Source organism: Astyanax mexicanus, chromosome 21 (assembly GCF_023375975.1).
Source record: "Astyanax mexicanus isolate ESR-SI-001 chromosome 21, AstMex3_surface, whole genome shotgun sequence".
Classification (NCBI taxonomy): Eukaryota; Metazoa; Chordata; class Actinopteri; order Characiformes; family Acestrorhamphidae; genus Astyanax; species Astyanax mexicanus.
Window position 1 is genome coordinate 4,151,046 of NC_064428.1, and position 23,545 is coordinate 4,174,590.

The window sequence follows — 23,545 nt, forward strand, 5'->3', positions numbered from 1 at the left end:
GATGTTTTAAGGAAAACAGGGCTGTAAAAGCTGCTCTGCTTTTTGTAAAATGACTGTTTGTATTTATTGTAATGCTGTAATGTGTTTTACTGAGCTTGTAAACACTTACTGCACAGATAAGAAGCTTTTTCTTTACTGAAATGCCCACAGGTGCCTAAAACGTTTGCACAATACTGAATATATTTAACTATATTTAAGAATAAGTTTAATATAAATCATACAATACACTACAGCTCACATGTTCTCCAGTAGCAGGGCTGGATGAACCAGATAAGCTTGTTTTTTATTTTTCATATCTGAGTAATGACTTTAATATTACTGCCCTTCACCTGTCAGACCTCTAATTCTTCAACATTAGCTACAGATACAGCCATTGCCACGTGGGTCAGTCAGACCAGACTCTTCCTGCACCAGTTTTCTCCAGTTTACTAATCTTTTGAAGGTGTAGGAAACAGTGTTTACTGCTCTCTGACACACAACAGCTGTCTGTTCAAATGAAATGAAATGAAACATGTTTTTCCTTGTTGTATTATACTCACACCAAATCATTATGTTTAAACCAGAACAGAATAGTGATTTTAATGTAATGTTACACCCCTACCTAGAACTACACAAACCCAGTGTATGCTATTACCTAAAGATTGATCTTTATGTGTAATGTTTCTTCTGATGTGTGCTGGCCTGTATACATACACATGTGAATATATATCAGCGTTTGAAAGTTTGTGAACCCTTTAAAAATGTCTATAAAAATGTCTAAAAATGTCTATAAAAATGTATATATTAAATGTCTATATTTCTGCATAGATATGACCTAAAGCATAATCAGATTTTCACAAAATATTACTTGGTTCTTTATTTATTGAGGACAATGATCCAATTTAACATATTTGTGAGTGATAACAGTATGTGAACCTAGTTTGAAGTTGAAATTAGAGTCAGGGGTTTTCAATCAGTGGGATGATAATCAGGTGTGAGTGAGCAGAGCCTGTGTTGTTTAAAGAACAAGTCTGCTCTTTTCTGGAAGTGCATTCTGTTATAAACAAAAGAGATTTCTGATTTCTGAGGTGTTGATACTCATCAGGCTGGAAACGAGTTTAAACTCCACCAATCCAGTCAGCAGTGATGGGAGTTACTTTTTTCAGTAACGAGTAATATAACTAATTACTCTGACTGTAACTATAACACCGTTACCATTTCCCCATTACACCCCGTTACTGCACCTTACTTTAGCTGCTCAATGAACTGTTTTTTTTAAACTGCGCGCAAACAGACAAAGGCGCAAGTGTGTGTGTGTGAGTCACAAGGGAAGGAAGGATGGACTGATGGTGAGACGGTCGCTCTAACCCTGGAGCGTTTAGGAAGTCGTTGGCCCTGGTTAACCCCTCCTCTTTCAGGTGAACTTGACCTTCTGGCCGCTGGGCCTGTGGGTTTAGGTGTGGTTTAGCGTGGTGAGGTGAGGTGAAGTGGTGAAGTGAGGCACAGTTTTGCTGTGCTCTAATCAGTTCAGTGATTGGTGTGGTAGTGTTGTGCCGGGGTCTGAGGCCTTCATTCGGTTTCTGCTGCGCATCTCTGTAGCTTTATCTTTACTCTCTTATGTTTTTTTAATTATTAGATATGTGTAGAATTTTAGAGGTTAATGAGAGAATTGTTGTATTCTTTTCAGACTTGGACGGGCCGAGTTCCGTTTTAAGGACGTTAGGCTCTCTTTTTAGCTGCTCCACTTTCTCTTTTCCTCCTTGGTGAAGCTGTTTGATCCATCTGTTAAACTCTTATATTAATACAATTTTAATGGTCATTCGATTGTTGTTTTTGTCCATTATTTTGTTTTGTTTTTATATACATTTTTCCTTTGAGTGTGATTTGGTTTGTTAAATTTCATCCCCAGACGCTTATTTGTTTTTTCCAGGGGTATTTTTCAGTATAACAAATCTTAATAATTTTCTTTGGTCGTGTGGAATTTTTCATTTCTTTTTTTTTTTATTTGTTAGATTATATTTTTGTCAACATTGTGGGTTTATTTTTGTTTGTTATTTTTCTAATAATGATAGTAATTTTTTACGGGGGGCAAGTAACACAAAAGTAACGCAATAATTACTTTTAATGGTAACTAGTTACTTTAATAGTGGAGTAACTATAACTAATTACTTTTTTAAAGTAATGTGCCCAACACTGCTAGTCAGACAGATTGTGTACAAACGGAAGAAATTCAGCACTCTTGTTACCCTCCCCAGGAGTGGTTGACCAACAAAGTTGACTCTAAGAGCAAGACATGAAACAGTCGGAGAGTAACTTCTAAGCAACTGAAGGCCTCTCTCACACTGGCTGATGTTAATGTTCATGAGTCCACCATCAGGAGAACATGGTGCGCACGGCAGAGTTGCAAGTAGAAAGCCACTGCACTCCAAATTAAAAATTGTTGCCCAAAAAGTACACAAACAATGAATTTTAATAGAAAATGTCATGAACTGAAGCTCAATTGAAGGTAGCTCACACAGCAAGCACACAAGTTGTTCTACCAAATAATGTAAAGTTTAAGTAGAATAAAGTTAATGTTTTGGAAGTCCTGACCTTTATCCAAATGAAATATTGTGGAAGGATTTGAAAGGAGCAGATAAGCCACCAACTTTCCAGAGTTTAAGCTGTTTTGTTCGGGGGGAATAAGTTACATTTTCTCCAACCAGTGAGTTATAGTGATTAACAGTTATCAGAAACATTTAGTTATTACTGCAAGTTAATACTGAAGTCATAGCTTCACATACTTTTATCACTCACAAATATAAAATTGAATCATTTTTCTCAATAAGTAAACAACCAAGTGTAATATTGTTGTTTCATTTGTTTAACTGAGTTCTTTTATCTACTTTTAGGACTTTAGAAAAGTGGATGATGTTTTAGGTAATATTTACACAGAAATATAGAAAGGCATCACTGTACTCATGTGGATATAGTCTCTGGCTGCAGTCTGAATTTTCCCGTCTCAGGGAAAGACGAGTTCACTTCCATACATAATGAAGCAGGCCCGAGCGGGATGTGGAGTGCGTCTGGAGTGTGCTTGTGGTGGAAAATGGCAGTTCACCTAAGCTGCTCTCTCGCCTGCATCACCACGAAGTCCCAGGTGTGATTGATCCTCTTATGTAAAGCATTATAACACTCCTACCGGAAACAGAGGGAAGCAGAGGAAGAGTCATGGGACCGAGAGGAGAAGCAGGAGAGAGATATTTTCCAAAATAAACAAATGGTCCAGTAAGCATTTATCACACCTACCTTCTCATACTCTATCAGCTCCCCTTGTTTCCTAATGTTCTTCCTGGCCAGGTAAATTGCTGCGGGTGCAAAACAAGAGCAGAGCAGTAAACAACTGTGAATAGTTCATTGAGCAGAAGATGAACTAGAAAAAGAAAAGGATCACCATGAAAAAGTTTCAGTCCCCCAATAGATTCAAGTTACTAAAATATATTTTAAAGATTCCAGATGTTTTAAATGCTTGTTAAAATGTTTGTTTGTTACGAGACTAGAGATTAGATTTCCCACTACTTTCCTCAGGTCGGCTCAAGAAAATAATCAGTGATGTAGGCATCGTTTTTTTAATGCCATTTTTATTTTATAAAAAGCTATGGGGTGATAATCACAATATAGCAAAATAAAAAAAACTTTTTTAAATTACAGTTGCACAAGTGCACACTACACTTACAGTGCCCTCCATAATTATTGGCACCCCTGGTTAAGATGTGTTCTTTAGCTTCTCATAAATTGAGTTTTGTTCAAAATAATATAGGACCACGATGGAAAAAAAGAGTAAAATACAACCTTTAACTCAAGTGAATTTATTCAGTAGGAAAAAAATCCCACATTAAGAAATAATTATTTAACATCAAATCATGTGTGCCACAATTATTAGCACCCCTGATGTTAATACTTTGTACAACCCCCTTTTGCCAACAAAACAGCACCTAATCTTCTCCTGTAATGTTTCACAAGATGGGAGAATACAGAAAGAGGGATCTTTGACCATTCCTCTTTGCACATTCTCTCTAAATCATCCAACGACCTGGGTCCTCTCCTCTGCACTCTCCTCTTCAGCTCACCCCACAGGTTTTCAATGGGGTTGAGGTCTGGGGACTGAGATGGCCATGGGAGGAGCTTGATTCTGTGTGCGGTGAACCATTTCTGTGTAGATTTGGCCACATGTTTAGGGTCATTATCTTGCTGAAAGACCCAGTGACGACCCATCTTCAGCTTTCGGGCAGAAGCCACCAGATTTTGTTTTAAAATGTCCTGGTATTTTAGAGCATTCATGATGCCATGCACCCTAACAAGGTTCCCAGGGCCTTTAGAAGAGAAACAGGCCCACAGCATCACTGATCCCCCGCCGTATTTCACAGTGGGCATGAGGTGCTTTTCTGCATACTCAGCTCTTGTGTTACGCCAGACCCACTTAGAGCATTTGTTGCCAAAAAGCTCTATCTTTGTTTCATCTGACCAAAGCACACGGTCCCAGTTGAAGTCCCAGTACTGCTTAGCAAACTCCAAACGTTTGCGTTTATGATTGTGAGTGAGAAATGGTTTCTTCCGTGCATGCCTCCCAAACAGCTTGTTGGCATGTAGATAGCGCCTGATGGTTGTTTTGGAGACTTTGTGACCCCAAGAAGCTACCATTTGTTGCAATTCTGTAACAGTGAGCTTTGGAGAACTTTTTATTTCTCTTATCATCCTCCTCACTGTGCGTGGTGGCAAAATAAACTTGCGTCCTCGTCCAGGCTTGTTTACCACTGTTCCAGTTGTTTTAAACTTCTTAATAATTCCTCTGACAGTAGATATGGACAGGTGTAGGCGAGTAGCGATTTTCTTGTAGCCATTGCCTGACTTGTGAAGGTCAACACACATCTGCCTCACTTGAATGGTATGTTCCTTTGTCTTTCCCATGTTGAAGATAAATGGCCTCTGTGTCACGTCATATTTATACCCCAGGGAAACAGGAAGTTGTGAATTACTAATTAAATTTTCCTACATACTCTGATCAACTTCGTAAACTACTGTAGAAGTGACAGAAATACTTTTATTAAATTTATTTCCTAAGAATTGTTAGGGGTGCCAATAATTGTGGAACAGGTGATTTTATGAAGAATAATTATTTCTTAGTCAGGGATTTTATTTCCCCCTTAAAATTTACTTGAGTTAAAGGTTGGACTTTACTTTTTTTCCCATCGTGGTCCTATATTATTTTGAACAAAACTCAATTTATGAGAAGCTAAAGAACACATCTTAACCAGGGGTGCCAATAATTATGGAGGGCACTGTATCTGTATTATGCACTTGACATGCAGCGCAGTGCAGTGCATAGACTTATTACTGTTTTTTTGTGTTTTTGCACATTATTTTCTATTCTTAAACCATTTTAAATTATATATGATTAAAGGAAAGTCATTCAGACATCATTTTTGTAGCCTAATTTACCAATGTTTAGGCCAGTGATCATTGTTCAGATTGTTCGTGTTTTAATCTTTCAGAGATCTGTTCCTAATAAACATTTTTCATATGGGTCTTCTTGAGGCATTACTAGTGATAGGGGGAGTCCTAATGAGTGGGTTGGTAAAATTGAGGAGAAAATGGGGAAAAAAATAAAAAAAATTACATAAAAATAGGTCTTCTTTAGTGTTGCACTTTTATTAAACATCATTCCTCTGGCGGGTCGAGCTCAGGCAGAATGAGCATGGGCAGGATTTTTTTGGCCCGATCTAAGATCTACACAGGAGACAGGGCGAGGCTGTGCAAGATGGAGATTCATATTAAACACTGGGAAAATGCAGACAAACATTTTTTATTTATTTTGTTACTTGTTTTCACCATTGCATGAAACGTGTTTTGGTATAGCTTTTTAAAGAATTAAATTAATTACAATCTAAAATTTAAAGAAACAATCAGAACTAAATAAGAAATGTGTGAAAATTGGCTATAGCCAATATGACCATATTTATGAACATTTAGGTTTGCAATGATTTTTTTTATTGTTTGCACATTATACACCAGCTTGCAGTCATTGGGCTAAAGGCAGGAAACACCCTGGACAGGCCGTCAATCCATCACAGGGCAGCAACACGAAGTTCATTATCCCAAAAAACCCACTGGTTTGAAAATACACACTGAAATTACTACTCAACATAGTGTGGAACTTTTGGTTCTTTAGCTACCGTTAGGTATCTTAAATGCTACATGACTTGATAACCCAGCTGTACATGGGCCAATGCTGCACTCAATTGTTGAAACTACTTAAAATGCCCGTCCCTAATGTGCTAGTGGTGGTGTTAAATTTCAGCTATGGTTAAAAAACCCTCCTGAAGCACAGTGATTACCTGTTTCAGTAGCAAAATAGAAAAAAAAATTGTAAAGTAGCCAGCTCGACTGTTTCCATGCATGTTTGCTCAATACCTGATGATACTGAAGAAAATATAATGCTTTGAAATTATTTATTGAACACCAAACATTTTATATTCCAGCAGATTTTTATGAAGCATCATGAAACTGCAATTACAAAATGCATCTGAGAACTTTTAACATGAAATAAGCAATGCAGACACGGTAGCCGATGCTGAATGCTGAAAGACACAACGGCTAGCCTCGGCTGGGCTGGAATGGTTTAGCTGCAGTGCTGGTTATACTGATGATGGACTGAAGTCCTTGTGTGACCTCAGTCTTCACACTGCGCTGTGACTATGGGCTGTGGCCCTCCTGTCTGTTTTTAGATAACTCTAATATCTTTTTGGCTCTGTTTTGTGTTTTGGGATCCAGTAAAATGCTGCCACTGCTAAAAGAAATCCTAGATTTCTTATTGGTAATTTATTGGTAGACCAGCACAAAGTTATACACAATATATTTGTGAAGCGAAAAGATGAAATATAGGTTTAAAAAATGTTAAGAAATAAAGAATCTGAAAAGTGTGGAATTATTCTGTCTTTTTACGTTTTGAAAAATATTATTAAAAATAATATTGCCATCTTGAAATTAATTCACAATAAGATTAATGATAAATGATGAGCACAAATGAATATATTGGACAGGGGAACAGACTGCAACATTTATTCTGTGGCTATTGTGTTGGGAGCATCAGCTAAAAGCGCTGTATTTCAGGATGCTATGGGGGAACAGAGGTCCGTACTCGTTATCATGTTTACCTACATCACAAGTTCCTCTTTAGCCATATACAGAAGTGAATCAACTTCTCTGGGCTCAGATGAATTTGGGATAGACCATCACATAGTGGAAACACAGTGTATTGTGGTCAGATCAGTTAATATTCAAAAAGGAACATCCAGATATTTATCACTAGTTTTTCATGGTGTAGGGTCAGGGGGTGTCATGGTAAAGGGTCAGGGGGTGTCATGGTAAAGGGTCAGGGGGTGTCATGGTGTAGGGTCAGGGGGTGTCATGGTAAAGGGTCAGGGGGTGTCATGGTGTAGGGTCAGGGGGTGTCATGGTAAAGGGTCAGGGGGTGTCATGGTAAAGGGTCAGGGGGTGTCATGGTGTAGGGTCAGGGGGTGTCATGGTAAAGGGTCAGGGGGTGTCATGGTAAAGGGTCAGGGGGTGTCATGGTAAAGGGTCAGGGGGTGTCATGGTGTAGGGTCAGGGGGTGTCATGGTGTAGGGTCAGGGGGTGTCATGGTGTAGGGTCAGGGGGTGTCAGGGGTCAGGGGGTGTCATGGTAAAGGGTTGTGTGTGTAGATTCTGTAATGCAGCATTAATGTTCAGAATCACACAGATCGTAGGTCTTGGAGCAGAATATATCACATCTTTTCAGGAGTGTCCATTAGTTTTTCAACAAGAGAATGTAAAACCACATGCTGCACAAATCCCTGTTGCGGGATTAATAAAGGATCTTATTTTATCGTATTACACATGCATTCCTGCAGTCCTGAACTGTTCCCAGTCAGGAATGTGTGGACTCACCATAATCCAGCTCAGACGCAGGCCAGCGGGTTGAGATCCAGTAATATGGTGTCTGGAAGAAATGAATGAAGAGAGGTACATGAGATAGATTTAAAAGAAATGAGGTGTATCGCTGGATTTGACTGTGCATACACAACAAGTTTTAAAGTTACATTTCTTGCTTTATAAGATGAATTTTTAAGCAGGTAAAACAAGTCATAGGCTATGTACACACGGCAGGTACATGATATTATATGATAAAACATACTTTATTGTCAAGTTTCTCTGAAATTTGCCTTGCATCAAATTTAAATCAAATCAAATTTATTGTTTAGCGCTTTTTACAACATGGCTTTACAGAACCATGATCACAGGATACACAAGATACACATCATCATATACACTGGCATCACAGCAGCTCCAGTTAATGAGGGTGTTTTACAAAACAGACATACACAACAACAACAGACACAGCAAATCTGATGTTTATAGGCTGTACTCAATCATTTAATTATAAACTATATCCGATATTTGTCTAATAGGTCACGCAACTGATGCAGGATATGATGCAGATGCGTAACAGAGCATCACGTGAAGTTTCAGTTTCATCTTTCCCAGTATCACGAGATAGCACGGATTACTTTTACCGGCTATGTATATCGCTGATATATTGCACTGTGAATGTATACCTGAAAGCGATAGGGTGTTTCGTCTTGTTTTAAGCACAGGTTCCGAGGCTCCTTCAGCGGGTAAATGTAGCCGTATTTCACCAAGAAGTTTCCTGTATGTAAAGCCTCTAAAGAACACAAAAACAACACTGAACATTAGTTAGCGTTAGCATTTTAATAACAGTAGTGCCACTGGATTGTGTATTGTCTAACGCAGGTCCATGCTATACGCTACGCTTTCATCAGGTCATTTAACCCTTTACTCTTACACAACACCTGCATCCAACTGAACATTTTTTAAATTGTATAATTCAATATTCGACTTTTCGCTGTTCATTTTTCTTATTTAATAATAAAGCAATCAGAAAATCCCAGTGCTTGAATTTCAGTGCAGATTCCCATTATTAATAAGTTTGCAAAGTCATTGGAATGTTTTTTATGCATTTACTAAAAGATCAAAGTCTAATTTAACTACAGACATATTTAATAATGAGACAGCACACATATTTATGTATAAAGTAGCTCGTATGCCTAATATTTTTTTTATTTTACTTTAAACATAAAAAATCAATTAACAAATGAATAACAATATGACACAGTTTCGCTTTATGAAATAACTAATGTCTCTTTATAAACATGATAAGACTGCTTTTTCTTTCTCTTAAAACATAAAAATCTCACAAATACTGTAAAAAACTGGCTGTAAAATAAATGGCTGTAATTACTTAATGGTTGTTGCCAGTTTTTGTTAAACATCTTTCATTAAAATGGAAGTCTTTGACCAACCACCTGAGATACCATAGCAACCATAATCTAGAACTACATGGAATATCACAGCAACACCACTGTCTGTCATACCTCTGATACCACAGTAACCACTTAGTAACTAACCACCCAGCTACACCACTTAGAAATATCTGTGATACCTGTGATACCACATTTACCACTTACTAACTACCCAGAAACAAAAACCACCTTGCAACCACTCTAGAAAATCATTTAATAACAGTGAAATATTTTGATAAAAAATTTCCCACTATTTTACACTGAAATAATAAACCTTTTAAACAGAAACCCTGGGCCGGACTCTGAACTGCACATGCTCTCTTTTCTGGAGCGCATTAAGTCACTGTGGAACTCTCTGGAGTCTTGTTTAGGACGTGTACACCTGCGTGATGCCCTAGATGTTTACCAAAGCTTACGAAGCACAACAGGGGTGAACAAAAACACAGCTCTGAGCAAATATTCCCACTTTCATTACCCAGCATGCCCATCACATCACTCTAATGCCTCTCAACTCCTGAAAAATACAGTATTACTGCTGTATATTTAGAAGCACTATCAGATTAGAAATGAGCTCTGCTCTAATTGCTGACAGTTGCCATTACCCTAATTCCTGCTCTCTGCTCTCTCTCTCCCACAGCTCAGATAATCAGAATGCTCTGTTCTTTACAGCCCCTGTTTAATATAAGGATTAGTTTGGTCTCTGCAGTTACAGTGTAATAAGGGATGCACTGAAATGATTTTTTTGGCCATAACTAAACCTGAAGAAAATAAAACATTTAACTGAAACCCAAAAACCAAATTCTGAACAGCTGTTTTCATGTTTAAATTCAACAATTTCGTTCTTTTCTTTAGCAGTGAATACTTTAAATAGCTAAAATGTATTTTTCTCTTGCTTATAGAAGAAAATATATTATTAAACTACAATTAAAAACAGGACTACAACTAATGATTATTTTGATAATCAATTAATCTACTGGCTTACTGCCCCACATCAGGGGGGGGGGCGACAGCCTTTTTGTGTATAATAACATAGACCCAACTAATTCATTAAAGATTAAAGACTAAAAGTCTTTTAAATGATTTGGTTGCTAAATATTCTGCCCATCCCTGACAAGAGATCCGGCCCAAAGATTTCCGCAATTAAAGCAGAATTCACATATAAATACCCAGAATTAGAAAATGTACTGTAGCCTGGTGCTGGTGTTCTGATATTCATTACTAAAGACCAGAGTAATGTACAAACATTATATACATATCACTCAAATATATCAATCCATCTGTTCTCAAATATCAGCGATTAAATCAATTAGCATTGCACCTAACAACACTGTAGCAGCCACCTAATCTAGCAAACACCATAGACACCAACTCATAACTACCTAGCAACCAAATGGGATGTCACAGCAACACCATATCAAACACAAGAGATACCATAGCAACTATGTAGGAATACCACATCAGTCATTGTGGACACCATAGAAACTACCTAGCAAACACCATAGACGCCACCTCGTAACCACTTAGCAACCCCATTGCAAGCACATGGGATGCCACAGCAATCACCAAGCAACACCATAGCAACCACCTGGGATACCATAGCAACCATGTAGGAATTTCACATGAATCATATTTTAAATAGCAAAGCAACTACTTAGCATACACTTAAGAACACCATAGCAGCCACCTAATACCAACCCCATAGCAACCATGAGGGGTGTCACAGCAACCTCCAAGCAACAACATAGCAACCACCAGGGATACAACAAAAACCATGTAGAAACACTACATTAATCATATCGGATACCATAGCAACTACCTAGCAAACATGCATGCCAGGCTAACAGTACTAACAAACACGGTACTATCACCAGTTTTATTAAAGAGCTCACCTAATGAGAAAAAATAAAACACTAGAAATGACTGCAGCAATGTGTAAACAGTTTATGATAAAGGGAAAATGTAACTGCAGAACTGTACCAGGCCTAGTGGTGAGTGATTGGTGATTTAGCCTAAATGTAACCATTTAATAGCAATAAGCATAAAGAGTCATATTGTGATGTACTGTGGGTGTGTTTTCTGGACAGGGATTAGGTCTAGTCTGGGAATATAATCTTTTATTAAATGTGTAATCTCTATTGAGAATGCTGCGTCGTCCAGGACTAGGCTTAATCCCGGTCTGGGAAACTGGTCCTTAAAGTGTCCTGTTCTCCATATGACCCCGCGTCCTGACAAGGCATGAATACACGCGCGTGTGTGTGTGTACTGCAGGAGTCCCACAGGATCACCCAACAAGAATCATGATCTCCTTAGAGACTCTATCTGGAAACAAGGCACAACCAACCTGCGTGAACCCACACACACACACATACATACACACACACACACTCACACACGCACACGCACACGCACACGCAAATACACACGTGTTCCTACCTTCTTCCGTTATGGAATACTTCTGAATCAGCCAATCCACAATATCTCGACCTGGATGAGCAAAAACAGGAAAGCATCAGCAGATCGTTCACAGTAGTGATGAATGGAACAAGATGAAGCTGAACTTTATCACAGGAAGTGGTTCTGAATAAATCTAAATCTGAAACTAGTTTATACAGTCATGGTGAAGGCATGGGCCTGTAGCTTGTTTGTATTTGTTTTACTGTGAAGTTTTTAAGAGTATTTTTGTATAATTATTTAAGTGTGCAGAAGAAGAAGAAGAAGAACAAAAAAATGTTAACATATATTTTGTTGCAGCTGTAAAATCTTGAAATTAATTCAATATTTTTTTATGTTTTGCCACATAATCAAAAATACTGTTATTGCGAAACTATTCAAAACACCCTAGGTAAATGTATAAGGTGGAGCTAAAATGGACCACTTTTTTTAAATTACTTTTAAGACCATCACATAAGCATTCAGCTTTACACTTTGGCTGAAACTCCACCCTCTTTGACTAGGTCGGCCTAACAACAGAGTGATCTGTATTCTGATTGGCTCAACAAGAGTACATTATAATATACAGCCGATGGATTGGCAAGCGTGAGAAATACTTGTGTGGCGTGTGAACTCGCTGAGGTGTCAAAGCGTGAGACTTGAGAACACTGCCAATACTGAAAAATATCTCAATACTTTGTCATTAAAAACGGCACAATATCCCGTTTATTTAGTACAGGCACCATGACCCAATCGGCACCAGGATTTACTGGTTAGAAGGGGCTCTTCTCTCAGTTAACTATCAAAGAACATTTGTTCTTACTTGAAATGAAGAATAAATATCATCACATTGTTAATCTTTTCTGTGTTCTTTCTTTTATTATTCAAAATATTTTTAGTTTTATGTTTGATCTTCTATTAATATTTTTATTTCTGAAGTTTAGATTTTCCTCCTGCGCTTTTCCTGGCTACTCGGTAATGCTGCATCAGCAGCAGTTTAAAAAAAAGGAGAAGTCATGTTCTAGTGTTTACCTTCCTTGTGTTGTAGCATTACCATGACTAGCAGCTGAATGGATGGGATAAATGGCTTGGCTAAATTGGGAGAAAAATTGGAGAAATGTATAAATAAATAAATAAATAATAAAAAGTTGCAGGCACAGAGTGGGCTAATTGGCAGTGTGGCCAGTGTCACTTTTTCCTTTTTGTGCATACAATAAATACATCAGCAAGTATTGATTTGAAATTTAATCCAAAAGGGCAGATGCCAATGATCAGTTATCAATTTTCAGTCGATACCAGACAGATTCCATCATGCATCCGTACAAAATGGCCATGTGATTTGTACCAATGCCTTTTTACTATTAACACCACTGTAAATGGATGCAAGGGACCATCATCGGGAGAATATGGAAAAAAATCTCCAGACTATGAATTCCAAGAAACTCTGGGAAGAAAACAGCTACCAACATGAACTCTACCAAAAAAACACTACAAGTTGTAGATGAACTGGCTAAAGCAAATGTGATGAATGGTTTTTATAAACGATTTGATCTCATGATTTCTCTCTAGGAAGTGCTACACTGATTGACAGTATTGCTTTTGGAGATGCTGATAGGCTAGAGATTAATTTTAAGTCTGTCAATAAGATATTTAGGCAAATCAATGCTAATAAGGCTACTGGCCCGGATGGCATCTCAGCTTTTTTATTGAGAACATGTGCAGATGAACTTACACCTGCTTGGGGGCCTATTTTTCAGTGGTCCATGAATGCACATACTGTACCAGCGCTATGGAAAAAGGCAATAATAATTTCAAAGAAATCTTGCCCCCAGAGTAACAATGATTTAGACCTATTGCTTTAACATCAATTGAAAAGAAGTGTATGGAGAGGCTTGTAGTGAGTAAGCTAGAGGTGGCAGTAGGTACAACTGGATCCATACCAGTTTGCGTGTAAACATCAAAGAGGCACTGACAATGCATGTAATAGTTTAGTCCATCTATTAATTAAACACCTAGAGTATCAGAATGCCTATGCTAGATTACTTTTTGTTGACTTTAGTTCAGCATTTAATACTCTGCAGCCCCACATTCTCCTGGCAACTCTACAGAGGATGAATGTAAACCCTAACCCTAAATCTATCAGAGATCATGCACCAGTGAATATACATGGTCAAAATATAGCTCAAGTTAACTCTTATAGATATCTGGGAATACATACTGACAATAGAATGACATGGAGTGTTCAGGTAGAAGATGTTTGCACTAAAATACAGCAGAGACTGCACCTTCTTTGTAGGCTGAAGGTTTTTGGAGTTAATCAGAGAGTGCTGCTTCTTTTCTATCGCTCCGCAAATGAAAGCATCCTACGGTATGGCATCTCAACCTGGTTTGGAAACCTGAGTGTACAGTTGAGAGCCCAGATCACCAGGCTAACACAGAGAGCTATAAAATCATAGGAGTCAGGCAGCATATCTCACTTCAGTCTGTCTTTGATGAAACAGTCCTTAGGCAGGCTCAAAAAATTATCTCAGATCCATCACATATTCTTTACCCCGAGTATCAGCTTCTTCCTTCAGGTAGACGTTTTAGAGTCCCTAAGTGTAGGCGTAACCGCTTTAAGAACTCCTTCGTTCCCCTGTCCATCAAAGCCTTAAATGACAATCATATTATAGGTCATCATATGTAACTCTGTTCTGAATGTTGAGAGTTTATATTGTACTGTGAACTTAGTGTGTATATGTGTCAACTCTAAATTATATTTGTAACAGCAGATGTTTTGTGTCTGTCCAGGACAAATTTCCTTCGGGACAATAAAGTCTTATCGTCGTCATCGTCGTCGTCGTAATGTATACTAAGTGAAAGGTTTCTTTACAACTACACATTTCACACCAAATCCACTCCAAATGTACTGAATTATTAAGAAATCAAGTTCATGCATTTTAATTATTAACTTTTCTCATTATAATTAACAATATGACATTAGTTTGAGATATCAGCAAAAGCTGGATTTTTCAGCAGGGTTATGACATGCACATAGGCTGACCACCACTGTGCAGATGGGAGAAGTGAGGTCAGTGTGGGTTCATAAGGTTGTTTATCATGAACATCTGCTCTAAAGCACCTACCCACTGACTACCCATTGTGTGTGTTCTGGGGCAATAGGTTTTCTAGTCATATAATGATCATCCATGGTAATCAATAACACACTACGGCTGCAGCAGACAGGGATTAGTCTGAAACACTGGAGAGTATTCCTATAGGTCCATTAGTGAGCAGGAGAAATGCCATGTGAGCATTTCTGAAGCCAGTAGATGATGCTGCAGAAACTACAACCTGTGCTTCTGTCACATGACATTTTAGACAGAAGCAGAGGTAAAGTTTGTTGGTTTGATCTGAATGGATATAAAAATTTGAACTTTCTCATGTTAGGCTGTTGTCACACTGCATTCGATTTTAAATCAATTTCCAATCAACTGGTGTGAAGAAAAAATAAGTTGATTGGAATTCTTATTCACTATAAAATAATCTAAAGTACTGTTCACCAATTTACAAGATGTATGTTCTTGACACACTCTCTACGACGTCTACCTCCTACAAACTCAATTTACTACATTTCCCACAATCCACCTCTGAGTCTTCTGTCATGTGCCCATCTCCAATCAATAATAGACAGTTTCTATATTCTGTATAGAAAAGACTTAAACTTATTTTTAGTTACAGAGTTCTCTGTGTTTCTGTGTGAGTGTGTAAGTGTGTAAATGCTGCAGTAACATGATCTGTTCCAGCACTGCTTTACCAAAAAAGACAAAGGCTTTTTAATAAACTATTTCCAAAGCTCAGTTTATTTCCATTGACACTGACCAACTGTAAGCTGTTAGTCACCCTATCTTTTCTAAACATTATGAGATATTCTCAGTTTTATATAAGATAACAAAACGTTGGCCTCATAACTCTACAGTGACGTAAGATAAGGTAAATTAGGTGTATTTCAGCCCAACATGGCTAAATAAAAGTGAATCAGATTCTGACTCTGTTCCAGCTCTCGTTCTCTTATGCAAACCTGGCCTCCTCTGAGAGAGTAACACTGCAGACTGCTGTATAATTCATCACCGGGAAATGAACTTTGGGGCCAGAAAGCATTCAGTGCTGCCTGCTTCCAGCATACAAACACTCTTATATAGGAAGCAGTTCTCTTTTTGCAGAGCTTCAGAGATGCACATAGAAAACTGTCTGTTTTGACATGTGGAAAAATGTATTATTCAACAAGGAACAACAAAGAATTCAAATGATGTGCAATAAAAGTGAGTTATCAGAGTGATCACAGCTCTTTTGATACATTTATCATTTAAACTTCAGTAAGGCGTCTACAGATACATATTAATACGATTACTGCAATCCAAAACTGCAGATAATAAAAAAATAGCTCAATAGATCAGTAATTGGCCAGTAATCACACAAAATAAAACCTGATGTAAACATCACGTAAAACCCAAGCTTTGTTTTGTGTTTCTGTTTGATACATCAAGCTGAAATTGTTAGGGCTGCAACTAGAGAATATTTTGATGACATATTTATCTGTTCATTTAAAAGCTAAATTTAATATTCAGCATTCCAATAAACAAACCAAACTTTCTTTGTGCACATTTGCAGACTGAGAAATCCCAGAATACTTTTGTTAAGAGTATACATCATATCCAGGTGTATATTTGGATGGTTGATGTTTACATGACTACTTAATCTGTTTTAAAAGAATTAGAGCATGAAAATATCAGATATATCACCTTTAACTGAAGCAGTTGGTTTAAGGTGAACAAGCAGACTGATAAATGTAAAATAATGACTAAATAACAGGCACTCAAATTGTCAAAAGAACGTTAAAGTTAAAATGAAAGAATACCAGACATCAGTTTTTTTTGCCTTCTACTCTTATCAGTCCCAAAACCCTGATGGTCTCATGCCACACCATTCTCATACACATAGTAATCACAACAAGGAACTATTTATGCCACTCGCCACCAACACCAACGCCTGATCGTGTCATGACATGTAGCAGTAAAGAAGCTGAGTGGAACAATCCACTATAACCCCATGTGGGAATATGTAGTGGATGTAAGGGGAGCTTCCCTTAACTTCCATTAACTTTTGAATATGAGAGAGAGAGAGAGAGAGAGAGAGGGAGGGAGAGGGAGGGAGAGAGTGAGAGAGAGAGAGAGAGAGAGAGAGAGACGGAGGGAGGGAGGGAGAGAGAGTGAGATAGAGAGAGAGAGAGAGGGAGAGATAGAGAGAGAGAGAGAGAGAGAGAGGGAGAGAGAGAGAGAGAGAGAGAGAGAGAGGGAGGGAGGGAGGAAGGGGAAAGTGAGTGTCTTACCAGTCATGGCATGAGGTATAACAGTAATAAGCAGCCTCTGGTTTCGCATCTTAATGCCCATGTCAGGATCCTGCATCGACACAATCACTCGCTCCATCTACAAAACCAGAGGAGAGCAAACAGCACACTTACAGTGGGTTTGATATGCAATATATGGACAAAATATTAGGACACTTGATCATTTATTGTTTCTTCTTAAATCCAGAGTATTGATAAATAGAGTATGCAGTTTATGTTGGAGTAACTGTCTCTTCTGAACAGGGAAGACTTTCTTCTAGCTTTAATAAAGTATTGCTCTAATTACTTAACTGCATTTAGCAAAATGATTGTTAGTGAGGTCAGAATGTTGATTGTTCACAATCCCACCTCATCACCAACCTCCCATCTCACCCTATTCTAAGCTACTGGATGCAGCATCATTATTATCCTCACACCAGGAATCATTGAGCATTGTGCTAATAGTTTCACATTTATCTGCTTCAGAGAGTTCTAGTCTGTTGGCAGAACATCTCTACATGGACAATAGATAAAATGTGTGTGTCAGCAATGAGTTTATGACACTTCAGCCACAACTTGTTTATAGTACAGCTAACAGCACATTGTTTTTTTCTTTACTTTGTCAAGTGTGGACAATAAAAACTGGAGAATTACATCCTGAACAATAGAAATAGTGTCATAATTTTGTTTTCTTTAAAAAACAATGCTAAGCTATAGAGGTGTGCCAAAAAATCGATTCACATAAGAATCTTGATTCTCATTTACTACGATTCAGAATCGATTTAAAATGTCCCAAAATCGATTCTGAGGGGCGGGTTTTAGACTGATTTTGGGCTGGGTATTTTTGTTGGACCTGGCAACCCTGGGGATAGCGCTTGTCCTTTAAAACGGAGATCTTCCAGACACACACAGAGCGTAGGTGTTTGAGAATCACCGGTAAGATGGCAGAACAAGCACTATATTACATTAGATTAACGTGTAGTTTCAATGTTTTATGGCAGAATGCTTCATAACAAGCATAAAAAAGATCGCTAGTAGTTAGTTTCAGTAACTGTTAGCTAGCTAACTAGCTAACTTTCCAGTTCCACCTTAAATAACGCTACAGGTGGCAGCGGGCTGCAGCATTTAAGGCGGAACGGAAAAATACAATAAGCTAATCAGAGCTAATTTCAGCTCCTCATCACAGAGGAATTAAGGAATGGATCATATGAATTAATTTCTCCACCTCCTGCCCCCTTTCTGAAGAAATACAACGGCCTAAAATTAACTAGTTAATCAGCAGCTGCTCCTGAACTTTAGCGCTCCACTGCTATCATCACATCAGCCCAGCAGCGTCACCTACACACCACCGCTAGTAGCCTGGTAATAAAGCAGTGTTATTTATTATTTATTTATTGTTCATTAACGTCATTGTGATATCCCAGTGATTCCTCTGTCACTGAGGACCCACATTCCTGCACATTTTATTGTTTTTGTAACACATTACCTGCTCCAGGACCAGTGTATATTATGGAGGCTTTTTTTTCAATAAGATTCATAAGCCAGAAGCAGAAATTTTTATAATTCAAATCGTTTTGAATCAAAAATCGATTTTGAATCGAATCGTGGCCCCCAAAATCGGAATCGAATCGAATCGTGAGATAGTAAACGATTCCCACCCCTACTAAGCTAATGGTCTGCACCAGGCACCCAAATCTGTATTGTCTCAGCTGATGACATTGTATTAGCTTTGAGTTCATTCTGTGAGTAATAATCTATACTAAATTGATATTTTTCACTTATAGTCAGATTTTATGATAGATAGTGGCTTTATTGGTCCACTGCAGTACAGCTGCAATGATTAGTCAATATAATCAAAAACTTGTCTGCTCCACATTTCAGTCCGTATTTTTCGGACAATAAGGCACACCTAAAATACTTTATTTTTACCAAACATTTAAACAATTAAAAATAAACCAGAAAATAGATTTATTTATTGACAATGCACTTTATAATCCAGTGTACCTTAGTCCAAAAAATAATCAAGGAAATGTAATCATCAATGTAACAGCACCACATTACACAGAGTGCTGGGGACAGAAACACAGTGTGTCACAGAAATCAATTTAACTAACTGATGAATCCAAAAAATCTGAGTACTAAACTATAAAAACAATCAGCCTTATACTTCATACTATTGCCTCCCCCTGAAAATAGGGCTAAGGGCCACTAAAGAAAAACCCTGGCATCAATTAAATACTGTAGCCTGAATACATTTTTGTCAAAGAAAATGCAGTTAACATTTATTGAACATTTTAACATCTCAGCAGACATTTTAACATTAAAATTAATCACTCACTGCTCAGTATAAATTATTTTGTCTATTTGCTTATTCAGCTGAACACTGAAAGTGCTTATTTCTATTTTCGGCTGAATAATTTTGGTTGCCAAATATCGGTGCATTCCTAACCTGCACTGTTCTCAATTTCCCAGGTATATCAGAAATAAATTATATGTGCCCATTATAATATATTTTACTTCTATTTTGGTTACGTAGACTAGACATACAACATTATTAATATCATAACATTTTGTCTCATTGGCTTTTGCTGAAGAATATATAAATTTTATTGCATTGTTAGTTTTGTTTCAATACCCTGCAGACCCAGTGTAGTTAGTAAAGTTTGTTGCTCCTTCTTTATTTTTATTGTTTATATACAGTACTAGTCAAACGTTTGGGCACACCTCTTCTCATTCAATGTGTTTTATTTTGTATTATTTTTTTACATTGTAAATTTAATGTTAGACATTAAAACCAGGAACAAATTAGAAACTTTAGATTCTTCTAAGTTTCACATTTATCTTTGAGTTCAGATCTGCAGAATCTTGCTGAGATTTTAATCTCAGTATCTTCATGAGGGAGAGACCCCTGGAATAGTTTTCTCAGCATCTTGAAGGAAGGAGTTCCTGGAGGTGCTGAACAATAGCTGCTGCTTTTCCTTCACGCTGTGAAGCTCCAGCTCATCCCAATTAAATCACCTCAAATCACCATCTCAGTTCATTAGGTTTAGATCAGGAGATTAATGTGGAGGATAAAACACTTTTTTACTGTTTACTGCATAATTCTATATGTGTCCCTTAGGTGTTTTAATGTGTTTAATATTAAATTTACTATGTATAAATAAATTAAATAAAGAAAACGCTGAATGCGAATGAATGTGAGCTTTGTTTACAGGGTGTTTAGTGAGTGTTAGAGAAGTTGTGCTGGGTTGTGGTTTTAATTCTCGTACCTTGGTCAGGCAGGGCATCTGCTCTCTCTGCACTCCGGCGGGGGTCAGCGTGTTGATGGTCATGATGCTCCGCTGCTCCTCACACTCCGAGTGAAGCTCGAGCGGCTGCGGTGCGCTGTGTGTGTGAGCTGTGTGTGTGTGAGCTGTGTGTGAGCTGTGTGTGTGTGCGGAGAGGTTATAAGGAAGAGAGAGAGAGTGGAGTAAAGAGCCATTAAAATTTCCACTCGTTTTCTGACATTCTTCACTCTGATTGGCTGTTGGTTCAGGCGCACAAATATTCAGACTGCAAGTGAGCAGGTCCAGAGAGCCAATCATAATAGAGGAAGGGGCGGGGCTTGCCGGAAAACGGGTAGAAAAAATCAGATTCTAGTTTATCTTATTTTTCGTTTTTTTCATGTTTTGATATTTAAACTTTATGATTTTTTTACATTGTGTCAACATTTAATGATGGACAGATTATTAGAAACATTGTTTTTTACATTGACTAATTAACCCTTTGATGTGCAAAACATGCCCCCCCCCAGCTGGCATTTTAACTTAATCAACGATGAATTAACGTTAATTAACGTTACCTTAACTATATTTCAACCACATTTCAACATTAAAGGTCGGCTGTGTGCCAGCTGGGCCTCTAATTTACAGCATGGGTCTAACATGACCTGCATTCAATTTCCAGGTTATGGTATTAAATGCTGGCTGAGTTTTTCTTTGTTTAATATATTTACATTAATTTATTCTATGACTGATTATCCCAAGTATTCTTAATATATCTGGTATTTGAATATCACTGATCATTATTTTTATTTTTACTTTAATTTTTAAACAATTTAAACTTTTTTTTATTACTACATCAAATTTACACAAATGGGTCAAAATGATTCATTCATTCCAGTGTGATATAAAATAAAGTTAATTATTTTAATAATTGACTTATTAAATTTACTTACTATATAATAATTGACTTACTTTAATTTTAGTTTGGACTTGAAATTTAAACATTTATCAGTGGTCCGCTTTCAGCCCAGAGAACTACATCTTCTCTCATCTGTTGGCTCTAAACATGTGGCTCCTGCAATACCTGCAGTCTGAAGGGTCTGAATTACATTGAGAACTTTAATCTTTTGTGATGTAATGCACCTAAACAGATGTGGGGCAAAGGTGCTGAGAGAAAATCTTCTCATTGCCCTCTATCATCTCCCAGCTTCCTCTGCTAAAGGAGACACACAGACCTCTTTCCTCATTCTGGATGAACTAGACACTTCATCCCAGCCCCTAATCAAGACCAACCGAGGGGATGTGGTGCTACTGTCCAATAAACCTGCCCCTGCTACCCCCCAGAAAGATTCTCTATTCATCAACATCCAACAGAGGAAATACTGCCTCACACACACAATTACTGTTTATAAAATAAAGCTTCACAGATTTATTTTGTTTTTACTGAATGTTTGAAACTGTTATACTGTACAGACCAATACAATTTATTTTATTTAAGTAGTTTATTCTTTAAATTAATAAAATATTTCCTGTTTTTGTCACCATGAGTATTATCACAAAAATACCCTGCAGCTAAATAGCCTACGTAGTAAGCTAACTACAGTAAATTTAACTAATAAAGAATATGTCAACAGCTACCAGCTAATAATATGAATTACTTTATACTTTATAATAATTACTAAATAACTTTTTGACAGGTAATATAATCACTCTTAAGGTAACCTAACCTAATCAAATATTATGTACAGTTATCTTTCACTACTATCATTAAATATTTTCTAGATTAATTCTATAGTAAAGTTGTAACAGTTGAAAAACAGTACTCAGATGTGTGAGGGAGCTGTGCTGAGCTTTGAAATGGTAAATGCATATGGGGCCGTGTCTGAACTATGTGTGTAAAACTTGATGCAGAAATACAAAATACAAAAGCTGTCCTTCTTCAAAGTAATAAAGGAAAATAAAAATAAAGATTTGTGCTAACCAAAAACAAGATATTTAGTGCATACTTGGCATAGAAAACGAGTAATGATTAAATTATTTCATATAAACTATATGATAAATATATCATATAAACACTCAGCCAGACATTAGGTAACATAGAAAATGAATGTGAGTCATTTTTGACCCATGTTGTGCATTAGAGGGGAAGTGAGAGATAAAGGGATTTTATTTAAAATGTAAAAAAGGGGATATGATTATTAAAAACAACTTAATTCAATACTGAATGTTGACTATATAAAACGTAAATAAATAGCAGTGCTACATTAATCTCTGTAGTTTACTGAGAGATTTGGGATGTGGCCGCAGTGTAGGAACGAGGTGCTGTAGCGCCCCCTCTGAGTGGTTCTGTTCATTGTGGTTTACTGCAGTTCTGTAATCAAGGCGATATTTCTACATTCTTTTAATCTGGTATAAATACACACCACCATATTCATCTGAGTAAATCATAAATTACCTTATTATCCAGTTGGATCTGAAGACTCGACTGAGGTTTAAACACAACATATAACTCCACCGTTAGTCAAGTCAAGACATTATCAACCGCTTCATCCATTAAGGGTCGCGGGGGGGTGCTGGAGCCTATCCCAGCCGGCATCGGGCGGAAGGCAGGATACACCCTGGACAGGCCGCCAATCCATCGCAGGGCAGACAGACACAGACAGGCACAGACAGACACACAGACACATTCACTCACACACTCACACCTAGGGGGCAATTTTGTATCCAACTCCAGCGTTACCAACCAGTGAATGCCACTTACACTGTTAAAAACCTATCCTAAACAACAGGGCAGTCCTGATGAATGCCTTTTTCATCATACCAATTTTGATGGTCCATGAATCTGCACTTACTTTCAAAGTCCGTTAAATATTTATATATCTGATTGACTGGCCTTCATTTCTTAAAATATTTTTTTCTTTACTTAGTTAGTTCTTGCCATAATATGGATTGGAACATTATCCAAACAGGGCTAGTATTCACTGTATACCTGTAACTCTACCTCTTCACAACTCAAGTAATTAACTCTTGATGTGGCACAGCTGTTAACTGAAAGCCATTCCAGGCGACTCTACCTCATAAAGGCTTCTTTAAATTATCTAAAATATAAAA

The 23,545-nt window shown here is 37.5% G+C and overlaps 1 protein-coding gene across 1 annotated transcript in view; it reads right to left on the reverse strand.

Moving 5' to 3' along the window:
- Window positions 1-20,586, reverse strand: part of rgs11 (regulator of G protein signaling 11) — a 36,718-nt gene extending 16,132 nt beyond the window's left edge. Inside the window, exons 1-7 of the mRNA XM_022668631.2 lie at window positions 20,441-20,586; window positions 17,175-17,271; window positions 11,810-11,860; window positions 8,612-8,718; window positions 7,944-7,995; window positions 3,268-3,326; window positions 3,080-3,156 (exon numbers count right to left, since the gene is read on the reverse strand). Coding sequence (XP_022524352.1) covers window positions 3,080-3,156; window positions 3,268-3,326; window positions 7,944-7,995; window positions 8,612-8,718; window positions 11,810-11,860; window positions 17,175-17,271; window positions 20,441-20,503 — 506 coding nt within the window. The 5' untranslated portion in view covers window positions 20,504-20,586. The remainder of the gene's footprint in view (window positions 1-3,079; window positions 3,157-3,267; window positions 3,327-7,943; window positions 7,996-8,611; window positions 8,719-11,809; window positions 11,861-17,174; window positions 17,272-20,440) is intronic.
- Between the last annotated feature and the right edge of the window lie 2,959 nt (window positions 20,587-23,545).